This window comes from Lissotriton helveticus, chromosome 3_1, assembly GCF_964261635.1.
Source record: "Lissotriton helveticus chromosome 3_1, aLisHel1.1, whole genome shotgun sequence".
Classification (NCBI taxonomy): Eukaryota; Metazoa; Chordata; class Amphibia; order Caudata; family Salamandridae; genus Lissotriton; species Lissotriton helveticus.
The window spans coordinates 1651455453-1651472795 of record NC_136061.1 but is presented as its reverse complement, the minus strand read 5'-3'; the positions used below and the strand labels follow the sequence as shown (position 1 = coordinate 1651472795).

The window sequence follows — 17343 nt, the reverse complement described above, 5'->3', positions numbered from 1 at the left end:
GATTGAAGAGCAAGATCATCAACATACCCTTTGAGGAAAATAAAAATGTCTGTTACATACGATGAAGTATTATTTATTGTAATCAATGTTACATTTTCTGGGGTTATATCCTGTTTCATTCATAAGATACACATTCAGGCTAACTCAATCATGTGAATAAAAACTGCAACAGTAAAGTTATACAAGGCTGCTGCATAGATTTCCTTCTAGTACATTTAAGTGCAATAGCTCACATATTGGGGAGGTACTAAGTAAAACATAAGTACAGTACCTTGTTTGAGATTAAATGTTTGATTTGATGAGTTTACAATGACATCTGTAGATTCTTTTGTAATGTCACCAGACTTTACTTGTAATTTTACAGGCCCAATCAGCATTTCGTATACTCCCAGGGTTGGGACCGTGACCGAGCCAATGGATACTGTGGAGAAAATAATGGCCAGAAGTTATTCACTGGTGAAGTGACATACCTAGACATGTCAATGATGGGATATGCAATGCCCTTAAATCAACTATAAGGCCAGGAGCAGTGCATGAAAGAAGATATGGTTAAGTATCTCACAGATGTCTGGAACGTAACCACAACACCATTAATAGAATCAAATCACTAATGACATCAATGATAATGACATCACGAATCCCAATTGGCTTCAAATTACAGAGTGGTACATGGGGCAAGAGCAAGACCTGGTTGTATGCTTACAGCCTTCCGACAAAGACAAAGTATGAGATAAGTGAGTGGATCATTTAACTGGATCATTTCAAAGATCAGGTTCAGCACACAGACCATACTGTGCACAGCCTTTGTTTACTTTTGCATTGCACCTATAGACCACTGGCTTCTAAAGTCTATGCACACTTATATCAAGGAAAGAGGTGCTTACTGGTGGATAAGTGTTGCAGCCCATTGGACACAGCTGAATGGTGTGCAAGTGAGACTCTTGGGTTAAGGACTCAAATACAGTGTGCCCGAAGACGGGTGCTCCCAAATAGTGCACATTAAGCACTAAAGGCAGTAATGTTCAGAATGCCCTAGCAGATGGAGTGCTGCTCTCAAAACATTCTAGGCATAGATGTCTGTGCCCACTAAGCTCTTGGGGTATAGGCACGGAGTAAAATAACTTGGAACAACAGCCAAAGCTTCTTGTACATGAATAAATTAACCGCTCAGCACAGTCTCAAGGTTTGACTCTGAGCCCAAAGCACGCTAGTCTCAGCAGAATTTGTCTGTCCCCAGCACCTTTATGGGTGTAGGTTTGGTCGCTCAAGATGGCTGATCAAAGCTATGGGAGCTCACACAGAGCGGAACAGGAGAATCCACATTTACCCTGTGTTTTTTTGCAGAAATCTCCCTGTCAGTGGTAGGGAAAAGCAGTGCCAGCAGACTCAGCTTCCGCTGCAGCCGAAAAAAAGAATGAGACACCAAACACAACATCGGTGCGAGCCCAACTGGCCTAGGACAGCACCGCAGCCGTGGCAAACGATGGACTGGTGATTGTGAGTTGGGGACTGGTGATTGTGAGTTGGGGGCTGGTGATGTGCAACTCCAGCGTCCATCCCTGCTCTGAGGAGGAGCCCTGATGCGGTTGCCAACGAGGGAATCTGAACTTGCACTGCCTGCCGATGTGCGCAGGTGGGCCCTAGAACAGGATCTGCCTGGCCTGTGGCAAAGCAGATGACTGCACCAAAGGCCCTAGAGTTTGACAGGGCCCTGTGGACTTGTTGGAAAAGAGGGGCCCAACAGACTCACCCCTACAAGGTGGCGAATGTTCTCGCGGGTGGCAGGGGACTGCGAAAGCAACAGGCATAAGCTCGTGCTGAAGCCAAAGTGAGAGCGAGAACGATGCCCAGGGTGTGGTGGGTACACAGGCCTGGAGGGTCCGGTACAACACTTGTTCGCCATGCCTCTCGCTGGTTTGAGGGCGCGCTACCCGAGCTCAGGGGAGACCGCACTGAGAGAGAGGATCACGGGTGAGTCGGAAACTTTTTTTTTTTTTTTTTTTGGTGTTCAAACTGCTTTATTGCATATTATAGACAGAACACTGCTTCATGTGCCTACAACCCGGAGGCCGGCAGCGTCATGTGCGAACATAATGAGAAAAATGTAGAAGGCATAACACAGCTTTGGAACCGGCATCCCGGGGGCCCGGTAGCGAAAAAAAGCATTGTTCACCGAGTGTCCAGCGTCTAGTGCAAAAAACAATACGCCATAGAGATTAGCGCAGTTGAACAAGGTTGTTTTCATTTTAACAGTTATCAACATTAAACAAAACTGTGAGGCCTCACAGACACACTTGGGGGTGGAGTTCCGGAATATCATGATAACATTATATATCAATAGTCTTTCAATGCTGTGCTTTGACAAATAGGGAGTACACGGCGGGTGAGGGCCCAGTGGAAGCGTCTGTGTATGTAGTGCCAGTGAATAATATGGGAGAGAGTGCTGTGCGAGTGCATGATCAATAGGTCAGCATGTGGGGCAGCATGTCAGAGTGAGAAATAGTGAACTGTGTGCGCGCTGGCAGGCAGCGGTCCGCAGGGCTAGGTGTTCCCAATGTCAGCTAAACACTAACAGGTCCTCCCTCCGGAACATCGCTGTCATCTGCCTGAGCAAGTAAGTAGCTGACCAACGGACTCCAGATATCCTTGGGTCGGCTAGGGATCGGCAACAGTTCAGAAAAGGTGATATGTTGCTCCTGACAATAACTCATGTCTGCCAACCAATCTTTGAATTTAGGTGCCCTGCCTCTGCCCCAACGACATGCCACTCGGCGCTTAGCCAAGAGCAACGCTATATCTACAAATTTCCTGCAGGATATTGGAATGTGAGGTGTATGCCCGAGTAGTGTGAGGAGCGGCTCCGCAGCAATGGTTTCCCTGGTCATTGCAGTAAGGGTGTCCACCACTTGCTGCCAGTACAGACGAACAGGAGGGCATTCCCAGGCCAGGTGCAGGAAGCCCGCGTGCTCGGCGTGACAGTGCTCACACCTGTCATTGTCGGCTAGGCGAGATCTGTGTTTTTTCACTGGGGTATAATATAGTCGTTGCAAGAATTTGTAGTGTATTATCTTAAGTCTACTACTGGCTGATATTCGAGCCGTCAAAGCGCAGCAGTATTGCCAGTGGTCATCGGTAAGTTCCGTGGCCAGATCAGTGCTCCAATGTGCTCGAGCTCTCGCCTCCGGCATCGTGGGGACAGACCTGAGCTGGCGATAAAGACCGGCGACTAGGTGTGCCCCTTCTGGTGAACATAATAGAAAGTGGAGTGGGAGAAGGATTTCAGGTTCCTCAGGGAACACAGGTAGGATGTCCTTCATCCCCTGACGCAGGCGTAGGTAGTAAAACACATCCAGTGGGGTGCGATCCTGGGAAGCGAAGAACAACTCAGCGGTTTTGAATTTTCCGTTCGCGAAAAGATCGCCCCATGAGGAGATCTTCAGTCGGTCACAGAGCATACGGAATCCTCGCTCCTGTAGTAGGACAAGGTCAGGGTGAAACGTCAACGGCATTTTAGGGGAATACGGTAGACAGCAGGACATCCTCTTGGCTATGCGGCGCCATGCATCCAAAGTGCAGGAGACGGATGTGTTCGGTGTCTGTATCAGTGACTCCGGGCACTGGAGTAGGCCATTAAGCGGAATGGGATGCACGATCCAGTCTTCCACCGCCAGCTGAGGCATGAAGGGCGTTGGAACTATCCAGTGATACGCGTAATGCACCTGCGCGCACAGGTAGTAGGCCTCAAGGTCAGGGACATCGAAGCCTCCGATCTCGTAAGGCTGGGTCAGCGTGGACCACTTTAACCGTGGATTTTTGCCCCCCCAGAATAACCGACAGAGTTCCGATTTATTTTAAGGTTTTGAAGAAGAAGGCACCCGGGTAATATGGGATGTTGAGAAAGAGGTATAGGAACCGGGGCAGAACAACCATTTTAATAAGGGACGCTCTGCCCGCCATGGAGAGCGGGAGAGTGATCCAGCGATCCACTGCGGCTGTGAGTTTCGTGATTGCCACTCCATAGTTGGAGCGGAGTGTTTCCTCTCTGTCACGCGAGATCTGTATGCCGAGGTACCGGAGATCTGCACGACACCACTCAAGAGGATAGCCAAGGGGGAAGTCGGTTACCGCATCAGTAAGGGGGAAGAATTGCGACTTGGACCAATTTATATGTTTCCCCCACATCCCGCCGAATACTACAAATTCTCGCAATAAGGGATTGAGGTGAAGGTCAGGGTGTTTGACATAGAGGGTAATGTCATCGGCGTATAGAGACACGTCGATTTGACGCTGAAGGCACTGTACAGCGCCCTCTCGATGCAGCTGACAAAGTCTGCAAGCTAGAGGTTCGACCGCAATCGCAAATAAGAGGGGGGAAAGAGGGCACCCCTGACACGTACCCCTGGTGATGGCGATGGAGTGTGAGAGGCGGCCGTTGATGAGGACCTTCGCCGTGGGTTGCGTGTAAAGGAGTTGGACCCAGGAGATGAAGAGCCTCGGGAATCCCATGTTTGCCAGGACTGAGAACAGGTAAGGCCATTCGACTGAGTCGAATGCCTTAGTGGCATCTAGGAAGACGGCAGCGACTGGCAGGTCAGGGTGAATTGTGCGAAGTAGGGAGAACAAAGTGCGTAGGTTATGAGAGGTGGATCGACCCGGAACGAATCCAGACTGATCAGGCAAGACAACCCTGGTCATAAGTAGGGACAGCCGAGTGGCCAAGACCTTCGCAAAGATCTTAACATCGCAGTTTAATAGTGAGAGTGGGCGGTACGAATTACAAGAGCCGGGATCTTTGCCAGGTTTTAAGAGCGAGGTAATGACCACCTCCCGCATGGAGCAAGGGAGGATGCCATCCGCCAGCGACTCCTCGTAGACCTCTCGAAGGACAGGGGCCATGATGTCTATGTATGCTTTATAGAATTCAGCGGGAAGGCCTTCTAGGCCAGGTGCCTTGCCGTTCTTCAATGACATGATGGCCTCACTGATCTCATCTAGCTCGAAGGGGGGTGCCAGGAATGCCCTGTCTCCGTCACTAAGCCAGCACAGCGCCACATCGCCCAGGAAGTCAGCGAGTGGTGCGTCTGTTGTTGTGTCAGTGGTGTATAGTGTACGGTAGTGAGAAGTAAATGCATCAAGTAGTGCATCCGAGTCCCTAATCGAGTGTTCCTGGTCGTCAGTAAGTTCCAGGATAATAGTGTGGTCACGTGGGGCGCGCGTAAGTCCCGCAAGTGCCCTCCCAGGTCTGTCCCCCTCGCAATATTTTCTGGCCTGCCAATGCTTCCCCCGGAATTTAGCTTCCCTATTAGCCTCTTCCTCATATTTCGATAGTTTGTCCCTAAATTCTGAGTGAATATTAGGACTGTCGTCCTCCACCATGCGGAGTTCTAATGCTCTCAGTTCCCTGTGTAATGAGTGAATAGTGTTCTGTATGTCACGTAGGACCCCAAAGCTTTTAGATATGTAGTACCCTCTTATGGTGACCTTGAAGGCCTCCCAGATACATTCGACCGAGTCCACTGATCCTTTGTTCCTGGGAAAGAAAGCGGCTATTTCCTCCCCCAACTCAGCTCGGAACAAGCCATCTAACAGCGCTGCCGGCTGTAATCTCCATCGTGGCCTAGGGCTATCCCACCCAGGAATGTGTGTATGTAGTAGGACAGGGATGTGGTCAGAGTATGTCCTCAGTAAGTGTGTAGCCCCCAGGACCTCCGAAGTAATTTCTTTAGTGACGAGAAAGTAATCCAATCGCGCCCATGTACCCATGTGCGATGTAAAATGTGTGCCCTCCCTTCTGAGCGGGTGTAGGTGTCGCCATGTGTCCACAAGACCGCCCTCAGCGATGACACCCTCCAGTGCCTCCCTGGCCCTCGGTTTGTAATGGTGCGCTCCATCCGATCTATCCAAATGAGGTACCAATGTCAAATTAAAGTCCCCACCCCAAATAACATGACGGGATCCCACATCTATGACTTTGCCCCAAAGTGTAGTAAAGAAGGAAGGCATATCTGAGTTAGGAGCATAGCTATTTATGAGTGTAACTGTGTCGCGACCCATTCGCCCCCACAGTAATGCATAGCGTCCCTCACTGTCTATCAAATCCCCGTATTTCTGGAACTGTACTGTGCGTCTAAGGAGAATAGTAACTCCTCTAGCGTATGTGGAATAGGAGGAAAATATACGGATTCCGGCCCATTTGCTTGCGAAGGTGGCTCTAACTAATGGTGACAGATGAGTTTCCTGTAGCATGGCAATCTGAACATTATGCCTGTTAAGATAAGCAATCACATTACGACATTTTCTAGCATTGTTGAGCCCTCTGACATTCCATGAAATGCAATTCAGTTGTGCATCAGACCCTACGTTCGCCATAGATAACGGCGTATCAGTCCATCCCACCCTAAAAATGGTAAGGCATGAGGTATTGCTCCGTCTAGACGAGTTATACTAGCATAGCATTTTGCATCTTGATTGTCCACTCCGTGTGTAGTCCGTTCCTCCCCGAACCAGCCCACCCCCCTCCCACTACTGCATCCCAATCATGCCATCAGCCGCCCATTCCCACCCTTCTCCCCCCCCCTCCCTCCCCCCTTCCCGTAACTTGAACAGCCCAACATTTCGCATGGGGAACACCCAAAAGGGAAACAACATTAAGGGCGCACTGACATTTCTCCCGCCGATGGCCTCCCAGTCTGTACCACCCTTGGTGGAGGTCAGGGCAGGGAGAGTGGTCCTTGGAATACATTACCATCGGAGAGATGAGGCAGTCCAGTTCTGTAGTGCGGAGGTTACGTCCCCCGCATGCCAGAAGCAAGGGCCAAAGTTAGTAGTTCACATCAGCAAGGAGACCGGACTCGCCATGATCAGACGTTCAATGCTCCTCCGCTGCCGAGGGTGGGTCATCATCTTCCAGGTTTGCTTCAGCGTTGCGTTCACCCCTTCGAGGCTTGCGGATCGATTTCAGAAAATCTTCAGCTTTGAGGATTTGTGAAAAAACGATGTTTCCCCTGATGGGTGTCTCGCAGTCTCGCCGGATAGAGCAGGGCATATTCCAGCTGGGCTTCTCGTAGTTTTTTCTTCACGGGGAGGAACTTGCGCCGCTCCTCCTGCATTAAGGGGGTGAAGTCAGGATATATGAAAAAAAAACACCATAGTACTGCAAAGTTTGTTGAGTCCGGGCGGCTCTCAGCGCGACATCGCGGTCGCGATAGTTCAACAATTTAGCAATAATCGGCCTAGGCGGCAATCCGGGCTTGGGGACAGGAGCCAGCGATCGGTGCGCCCGTCCAACGATAAATTGAGGTGAGAATGCATCCTCCCCTATCGAGCCTTTGAGGAGTTTTTAATATAGAGTTCCATTCTGCCCGTGTTTGTGGATTCCGGAATGCCCGTGACGCGTATGTTGTTGCGTCGGCTACGGGCTTCCAAGTCCTCGTTCTTAGCCGCTATGAGCCCGAGCAAGTTGTCCATACGGGCCAATTGCGTGGTGTGAGACAAGGTGACATCGTCATTGTCCGAGATTCGCTGCTCTGTGGCCGTGATCCTTTCTACGTGACGGTCAACCTTATGAACTAGGGCATCTAGTCGAGATGTCATTCCATCCACCTTTTCCACCACCGTGGCGAACCCCTGTCTCATCTCCTGGAAAAGATGGTGCAAATCAATGTCTTTGGTGGGAGAAGCGACGGACGTCGGGATTGCGGCACTGGACCCCGACTCAGCGGGCACCGACTTCGTACCCTTCTTGGCGCCATCAAAGCTTATTTTCGTTTGGCGGTTGTCGGGGAGCACCATTCTCGCCTCTGATCGTGTCCTTTCCGCCAACTCACGTGTCAACGCCCCAGACCCCGCAGGGCTTTAGCCGGGGGGTAGGACAGCGACAGACGGCAGGCAGCCTCAAAAGCAAGTATCCTCGCGCCCACTCAACTAGCGCCAATCGGGAACCCCGCCAGGGGGGGTGTGAGCCCCTAGCCGTCGCCTACGCTGCAGGACCTAGAGAGGAACGTGTAAAGGCAGGGCGCAGGTAGCAAAGAGTTTGGTGCGTGGGTGCACCAGGTATGGCTAGCACCGCGATCAGCAGCAACGTGCGTAGGTGCAAACTACTGACCCACGACCAAGGGACAGGGCCGCAGCTGATAGTCCATGTACCAATCAGTCACCATTCCAAGTTACAGCAGCGTCGGGTCCAGGTAGGCACCCCAGGTCAGTGAAACTGTAGTGTTGCCAGTGCTCGAGAGTCATTGCCAATGTGCAGGAGTAGAGGATGCATAGGCCCAGAGCCCTGTCAAAGTGCACAGCAGCTAGTAGCCTGGGGGATCACATCCAATCCCGGCCCCAGCCGCCCGACAGTCAATGGAGAGAGAGTGGTAACCGCCAGCCACAAGCACTCCTCACCTTCTACACGGCGGCGGCAGGCGTCGCGGCCGTCTGGCACTCCCCGGTGTTTGCGGGAGTCGTAGCGGCAGTCAGTGCTCTCCCTCCGCGGGCCTCCACGCACTCCGGGCCGGGCAGGAGGAAAGGCGGCGTTCGCTAGGTGTCGAGACCGCAAACAGCGAGTCGGGCATACGAGGTCAAGCCCGCGTGAGGAGCAGTCAATCGCCAGTTATAGCAGCAACTCATGGCGTCGCTCTGGTACCAGGCTAGTCGTGTCTTAGGCGCCGAATCCCGGAGCGTGGATCGGGCACGCCGCCTTGTGGCAGTCCCCGGCTTTGCGTAGTCCCCTGTGGCCGGTGACCTCGAAGGGTAGTCTCCGTGGGCACCACCGGCTAATTTTCAAAAGCAGTTTACGGAGGTCCGGTTAACTCCAGAGGCCCGAGCTTTGGGTCGAGTGTCGAGGACCACCCACAGCTTCAGATGGTGGCTGATATGTATGACTTTCTCGCCTTTGGTAGCAGATAAATGCAGGATCACAGGCCAAGGAACGGGAGCTGCTCAGTTAGGCAGCCATTCTGCTTGCGCGCCCCCTAGCGCACCCTGGTGAGTCGGAAACCTTGAGGGGTGTGGAGAAGGACTGCTGAGGCCCACTGTCTAAGAGCAGGTCTTGGGCTGGGCATTTTGTGCTCCCTTGGGACCTGGCATCAGGGCTCGGGAGATTGAAAGAGACCTACAACACTGAGCTGGGCCTCCACAGGGCCCACAAATAAGGGACCAGAGCTGGGGGGCTCCCCTAAGAGACCGCTACGTAGCCAAGCATTGGGTAAGAGGGGAGGCAGGGTGGCTACTGCTGAGACTCTGCGAGAGAGGCATCCCCCTCTTCAACGCAGGCCCAAAGGTTTCGCAGCATATGTGGGATCAGTGGAGGGCCCACCTTCGACGGAACAGAGAGCACCAACGGATTAAAATATACTAAACCGAGGGTTTAGGGTCTAAGGGAAACTTTTAGAGACCAGCGCGGGTAAATTCCCCAGGACAACTATAATGAAATAACTTGATTATCCGTGGGTTTGGCAAGCTAAGAGAAGCTCAAAGAGCCTGTAGGGACTTTGATGTTTAGTGCTGGAAATAGTGTGGGTCGGGTGAGGGCGTAGGCTGGGTGTTGAGGTTCAGTAAGATTTTGTTAAGGCCCAGGATTATAGTTTCTAGTTGGCTTACTAATAGAGTGAGACGCTGCATTGTCTTCCCAGAGGCGGGGGTAGGGAGTTCTGGAAGGGGAGAGCTTGTCTGTGTTGCGCTCGGTTTTGGAGTCGGACGATGTCAGTGTTGCCACTGTGGGTGGTCATGGGCAAGTGGAGTGAAGAATTATGTCGTGATGCTGGCGTTCTCTTGTGTGTGGGTAGAGAGTGTGCGCTAGGAGTCATCGATAGGTTTAGGGTCGCTAGTTGTTGATTGAGGGGGGCATTGTGAGGGGGAAGGGGGGAGGCAATGGTCAGCCTGGGGTTGGAGAGCCTCAGTTGAGTCATACCACTGGTTTGTATTGAAGGGGGGGTATGTAATGTGCGTGTTTAGAGTGGGGGGAAGGAGGGGTGGCGTGGGGGTTTGTGCCCGGGGATAGGTTTGCAATATCTTGTGGCGCATCGATCTGTCAAAGGAAAGGGAGTTGGTCAGGCAGGGGTGAAGAGCATGAGAGCGGGTGCTGCGTAGCGAGGGGAAGAGGGAGTCAAATGCCTCTATGTTGTCGTTGTTGGCTTGGATCATGACTGTGGCATTGGAGTAGATGGTCGCAGAGAAGTTGCCGCTGCGCAAAGGGGGTTAGGGGTTGAGAACATAAGTTTGTAGCTGTGTTGGGTGTTTGTTGTTTTGGCTATGTGGAGATGGGACCTGAGAATGGAGTTCCCGTTTTCCGGTCTGTCCATGTGGAAAATGAGATCCATTTTCGGCTGGCCTTTGGAAGAGCAGTGGAATGTCTGATCAGTTTCTGTTTTAAGTTTCTTTTCGCTTTAGGGGAGAGGCTAGGGGGGAAAATGATGGAGAAGGAGTTTTAGGTAGTTAAATGAAGAGTGGCTGAGAGAGGTTGGTGTAGTAGATGGCATGTTGTCTGTTTAGAGAGGGGTAGCTCCTTGGAGCTCTACTCCTCCAGTTGGGCTTTTATCAAGACTAGCTTTTCTTTTCTGAGCTGAAAAGATTGTGTTCAGCATTCGGTGGGGCTGGTTCATCTGTAGTGGAAAGGCTAGGGAGCCTAGGGATGCAGTTGAGTATATTGGTTTATTGCGATTCAGTTACGAGGATTGTGTTTTGTACCTGTGCTATAACCAATAGACAGGAGATAAAGGTAGGGCGAAGCCGCTGTCTTAGGGATAGTCATCATGCTAATGTCATGCGGCGGAATCAGGTATGCATCATTCGAGCCTCTGTTGCTGAGGCTTGTTCAACTGTAGGATTTTCTGGGGAGCATGGGGATGATATTAAGGGATAAGAGTGTACCGGTTCATTGATGGGAGTGAGGAGCATGTCCGCAAGCTAGGAGTAGTGGGTAATCATAGGCAGTGATCTTGAGGCCAGGCATCGCGCTGACGTCTGGTACTAGCAGTTGGGTCTACAACCTCTGTGCCTTCTGACACTGAGGCAGCGTGGCAATATGGTTGATCTGGGGAACCTGGGGGAGTTGCTTTGGAATGAGGTTGTTGCGTTAATCAGGAGGGAGTTCGGAGCTTTATACAATAGATGGAGATTAAGGCTGAGCGGAGGTCGCCACCCTGGGCACAAGCATACGTGGTGTGGGAGAATGAAGAGTGCTGTGTCGCGTCTCTGTGCGTAGTTGTTGCCAGGTTCGGAGAGACACAGTGGGCAATGGAGGTGATGATAGAAGTGGAGGAGATTGGTCGGTGTTAATGAATGAGTAGGCGTGGCTTGAAAGCCGCCATTTTAGGGTCAGGCAACAAAGTCACTAGACCTATTTTTCTTTTCCTGCGACGGCGCTTCTAGTGAAGACTATTTCAGGAGCTAATGGCCAAGTGAGTCGACCCTTCCTCAATTATTGACTCGAGTACTCACCGTGGCTGCTTGCTGGTTGTTGTGGGTAGGATGCCGCCATTTTAGGGTTAGGCAATGATTCCTCCGTGATTACTGTCGGTCTATTTCGCGTTGCGTCTGGGACTGCTGGGCGTCTGCTGCTTGCCAGTATTCAGTGAGAGGCTGTGGGTGAAGGCAGAAGGGACTCATGTGACGGGAATTGCTCGGCTATTAAGGAGGCCTAATGGGGGTTGAAGGCCGCCATTTTTAGTTCAGGCAGCGCAGAAGCGATCCCTCTCCTAAATCAGACACAGAGACCCAAAAGAACAGGAGCTGCAATGTCCACGAGCGAAGCGATGGAGCTTGCCTCCTCATACGACACTCCCTCCGCTATCGCCCCAAAAGCCAAGATCCAGGTCATCACAGGATTTAGGAGAGACCATTCTCCACCCAGACCTCACTAACATAACTAGGGCCCCTCTAATGAAGAAACAAAACCGGGAGGACGTCCACCAATTGCATGCTCATAAACTGCAGATCAGCCACCAAACATGCAACAGAGCTCGCAGAAACCATCCCTACCCATGATATGTACATCACATTCATCACTGAGACATGGCTAAATGAGTGCTCCTCCCCAATTATCGACATGCTTGTACCCCCAGGCTTTGCAATCATCAACAAAGACAGAAAAAACCAGCGAGGAAGGGGTGTAGCAATCATACACAAGAACAACATCTCCGTGACGGAAACCGACACCTTCAACTACAACACCTTTGACTGTCTAACCGCCAACATCAAGACGATTGACAACAAACCACTACTCTGTCACCTCCTCTACCATCCGCTTGGCTACACCTCCGCATTCGGAGAACACTTGTCCGACCCGATAACTCACTGTTCATTCCGTGAAGCCAACAACTTATTCCTAGGTCACCTCAACCTTCACCGGAATAAGGAAAACAACTTACTGATCCAAACCCTGAACGAGCTCCTACACAACAATAACCTTACCCAACACTGCGCAGAAGAAACCCACAATGGAGGATCAATCCTGGATGCCATTATTGCCCAAGCAGACTCAGTCAGGGTCGACCACATCCTGCCTGCTGACTGGTCCGACCACCACATCATCTTATTCCACATCAACCAAGTGCCCCTAGGCCAGCCCCCTACGCAGGACCCCCCTCACAGGGTGAGAAATCTAACTCAGATTCCCCCGGCTGACTTGGAGGAAAGGATTAGCTCTCTCCTTCCCATCTCCACTGAGGATCTCACCACAATAGAACTCACCTCTCACTACAACACAACTATGACTGACATTCTTGACGAAATACCGCCATTGAAACAAAAAAGAATAAGAAACATTCCATCTGGATCTTGGTTTAACACAGACAAACTCTGAAAGAAGACAACTAAGAGTTGCGGAACAACCCGTCCACAATCCTCCGAGACCAACTCAAAGCAATACGCAGGAAGTACAAAAAACATATCAAGAATGAAAAGACTTTCTACTTTTGCAATGCTTTAGATAACGCAAAAAATAGGCCTAAGGAACTCTTCAACCTCATTCGGCAACAAACTTCCAAACCCCCTGCATCCTCAGTTCTGGCCTCCAAAGACCTGTGTGAGAACTTCGCCAACTTCTTCAATGACAAAATCACCAAGATTGAGCCCTCCCTAGACGACAACCGTAGTCCCCCTTACAGGAGTGCGTCCCAAGGGACAGAAGCTATCACACCCAGGCTACCCCCTAAACACTGGAAAGCCTTCAACCCCATCTCTGAAGCAGAGATAGTCGAAATGATCTCCACCTCCAAACCCTCTTCACACGCCTCGGATCCTGTACCGGCCCAGCTGGCCAAAAAGCTCAATCTTTCACTAGCCACGCTCTGGACCAAGATCATTAACAGCTCCCTTAGAACCGGAGTCATACCGGATTGCCTCAAAGTCTGCCAAGACACGCCATTACTGAAAAAAACAGGCTTAGACACTAATGATCTCCTAGCTAAATCCTGGAAAGGTGTGTTCTCCTCCAACTGACAACACAAAGCACCAACCTCTTAGACACCCACCAATCAGGTTTCAGAAAAGGCAGTAGCACAGAGACAGCGATCCTCAAGGTCATTGACGATTTACACAAATCAATTGATGCAGGCCAATGCTCCCTACTCATACTCCTGGCTTATCGGCTGCATTCGACACAATGGACCACAAGCTACTCATCAAGGTATTTCAAGAAAGGGTAGGTGCAGAAGAGGTGGTCCTAAAGTGGTTCTCCTTCTTTCTCCAGAACCGCAACCAAAGAATAAAGATCAGAAACTTCTCATCAGATCCACACCCCGTCAGCAGGGGTGTCCCTCAAAGATCAGTTCTCCCCCCCGCCCCCCAACTGTTCAACATCTACATGGAACCCCTTACCACCATACTCAAAACGACAAATATCCCCTTCCATCTCCATGCTGACGACACCCAGATTTACCTTCAAACCTCCTCCATTGATGACATTCATAGACTCAACGACACTCCAAGAGAAGTCCAACACTGGCTATCACTAAACCACCTGAAACTCAAAGACAAAACAGAAATCCTCCTCATCTCCAACAAACAGAACCCCCAAATCGTAGAATGGCTAAAAGCAATTGATGCTCTAAACAGCAATCTCACCCTGGCGGATTCCGTAAAATCGCTGAGACTCACCTTATACCCAAAACTACACATCAAGATCAATGCAAAAAGAGCACCTTCCTTAACCTGAAACAACTCAGCAAAATAAAACCCTTCATCCTGCCAACGACCTTAAACAAGCTAATCAATCCCTGGTGCTGTCCAGACTAGACTACGGGAATGCTTCCCTCACAGGTACAGCAAAATTCCACTTAGCACCTCTCAGATCAACTCTCAATGCAGCAGCTAGAATGGTCACCGGAGTAAAGAAGTATGATCAAATCGCAAGCACTTAGAGAGCTAAAATGGCACCCAATTGAAATGAATGCCAATTTAAGAATGGCTTGCCTCACGCACAAAGCCCTGTACACACAGAAACCCGCCTACCTGGCCGCCAAACTCAAGAAGGCCGGTCAGACAAGGAACCTCAGAAGTTCCAACACTCTACTCCTAATCCTGCCGAAAATACGCAAACAAAAAAACACTTCTCAATCCTTCTCTGGAAATGCGCCCAAAATCTGGAACTCCATCCCAGTGCACATCAGGACTACCCCCTCCTTTACACAATTCAAAAGGCAGCTCAAAGACTTCTTCCTCAACTGTTCTCTCCTGGATGGAAGCCGCTGCCGAAATGCTAAAGCTTGCACATTACAGGACACAGACACTTGTCACTAAGACATCTACCTCTCCCCCATCCTGAACCCTCCCTCTTTCTCCACCTCCGTAAAGGTGACCCGGCCCGAGTCTATGTGCTCAATATTGTGATTTTCTGTCTCTTCATTTCCTGCAATGCTGTTCAGTGAGCCGAGACTTCCAAAGCGCCACGACTCAATATGTATACGACTGCCAAACTGTGTGTTTTTACCCATGCTGTAAAGCGCTCCAATACCGTCGGGTCTGGCTAGTGCTATATAAAACTCTTCAATAAATAAATAAATACAGTACAAGCAAAAAGCTCCTATTCATACATGGGAGCGTCCTTTTATAGTGACGTAATTCCATCACCCATCGAAGTGGCATTCTTCATCATCTGGGATCTCCTCTTGGTTACAACACCTACTGCAGCTAAGGGCTATAACCCCCTCACTGTGAAGGAGGAGCTCAGGGATGTTTCGATAGATACTAATCAGTTGAAACAAGAGGGTCAAATCGAGCACATTCCTAACACGCATGTAAACACGAGCAGACTAGTAGGTCTCCTAGTTGTTTCAGAATATGTGAAGATTCTCCAATAACAGCAGCAGTTGGACATCACAAACAAGCGAAAAAGTTCAAATTATCATGTTCTTTATTCAGAAAATCCATGGGAGTAGACTTGGCAATAAACAGCCGACACGTGTTTCGTCAGTACTGTGGGTAAGTACTAAGACTTTTTCAAGGCATAATCAAAAGAAATCTGGATGGTCATGTAGCATCAAGAAGCAACAGTCCAAGAATTCAAGAATTAGAAGTCAGATCGTTCAGGTATTGATGTAGTGGTCAATGCACCTGGGGAATTCTTAATATATCAAATGAAGGGCTCTCCCACTCGGGTATCTTGACCAAATGAGCTCAATAAAAGTATGAGAGTCATACACAATATCTGGTAAGAATAACCTTAATGCACCAAACGAAGGAAACCCCCACTCGGGTAGCGTGACAAAATGAGCTCAATTTAAGTATGAAAATCATACACAATGTTCGGTAAGAATTTCCAAATGTCGATAGTGCAGATTTCTGTGGGTTCAATTCAGTGCAGACATATTAGTGTGTGACCTCAAATGACAAAGGCCCCTCGTACGTTTCATTGATTCCGATATCACGTGGACTCAACCCTACACGCTTCTGCTGCAGTGAGGATTGGCTGTAGTACTCTGCTACCCATTACGAGGGGCCTTTGTCATTTGAGCTCACACACTAATATGTCTGCACTGAATTGAATAAAGTTCCTTTTTTCTCTCGGTAGCCAATTTTAGATCACCAATCACCCTCTCTTCTTTATGCACTGCACCCATCACTCAAAAACACAACAACGCTTCACATCAGGTGGCTTTTAGAAGATCCGACAACTGATTAGTATCTATCAAAACATCCCTGAGCTCCTCCCTCACAGTGAGGGGGTTGTAGCCCTTGGCTGCACAAGGTGTTGCAACCAAAAGGAGATCCCAGATGATGACCCAGCCACTTCACTGAGTGATGGGATTCCCTTTGTATGAATAGGAGCTTTTTGCTTTTACTGTATGTTCTTTGAGCTTCTCTTAGCTTGCCAGACCTGCGGATAATTAGTTATTTCAGCAGCAATGGATTGCCAGTAGCAGGGCAGAACTCAACCTGATCAGGGAACTCCCACCCTAGATGGAACGCCGAAGAGCATGGGTCCCATGAGGATATCCGGAGATACATAGCATCTCTATGAAACTGAAGGCGGCAGGAATCCCCGATGCGGACCCCCACAACACCATGCTTGTTCTACAATGGGTCACCAGAAACCAACATGCGCCCCTCCCAGCCACCTTCACCTTCCTACAAGCCCCTGGGGAAGACAATTCTAATCACACACCACTTAAATACCCCCTGCAGCCCCGGGACAAACTGGATGCCATTCTACAAGTAATAGAAACATAACGATCCTCCATAGAAACAAAGATTGAGGAGCTCCTCAGAGAATTCAGCCTCTTTCACAACGACCATCAGAAGCTGGCTTCCAGGGCGACAGAAACTTAGCGCACTTTAACGGACTTTACACCCCAACTGGACGACCAGGGATGCGCACTCCAGATCTGGCTGACAGCGTAAAGTGACTTGAAAATCGAGCTGAAGATGGTGAAGGGCGAGGTTGCTGGAATTCTATTTGAATGGTGGGACTCCCAGAGGAAAAGGAGGACACCAGCACAATGATCGCCTTCCTGGAGGACTGCCTTCACCCCTGCAAGAGACCGGTCATCGTACTTTTCCCTCTGATCGAGAGCACTGGGTCCCTACCTGTCGACAGTCACCGGGCTCTACACCTCGCTCTGTTGTGGCTCAGCTCCTCTACTATAAGGACAGACATGCTATTCTGAAAGCCGCCCAACAAGCTCTACGTGTTCCCAAACTATAGGGTGATGGTAACGCAGCAGCACTCATCCTTCCTTGGGGTCAAGCACGGACTTTGAGACCTTCAATACTCATTGTTGTACCCAACTGAATTGTAGGTTATATGGGACCACTGAACCTACTTCTTTAATCAATCTATCTTCAGCCTGCGATTAGATTGAACAACACAAAGATGGTGGCGCCTGCCCTCCGGTGGTGACCACATGCATGACAACC

At 50.1% G+C, this 17343-nt stretch overlaps 1 protein-coding gene across 3 annotated transcripts in view; it reads right to left on the bottom strand.

Moving 5' to 3' along the window:
- LOC144823685 (protein mono-ADP-ribosyltransferase PARP14-like) overlaps positions 1-17343 on the bottom strand; it is a 1720771-nt gene that overhangs the window by 767754 nt on the left and 935674 nt on the right. For all 3 annotated transcript variants that reach the window (XM_078682415.1, XM_078682413.1, XM_078682414.1), the window contains exon 11: positions 272-421. In XM_078682415.1, coding sequence (XP_078538541.1) covers positions 272-421 — 150 coding nt within the window. The remainder of the gene's footprint in view (positions 1-271; positions 422-17343) is intronic.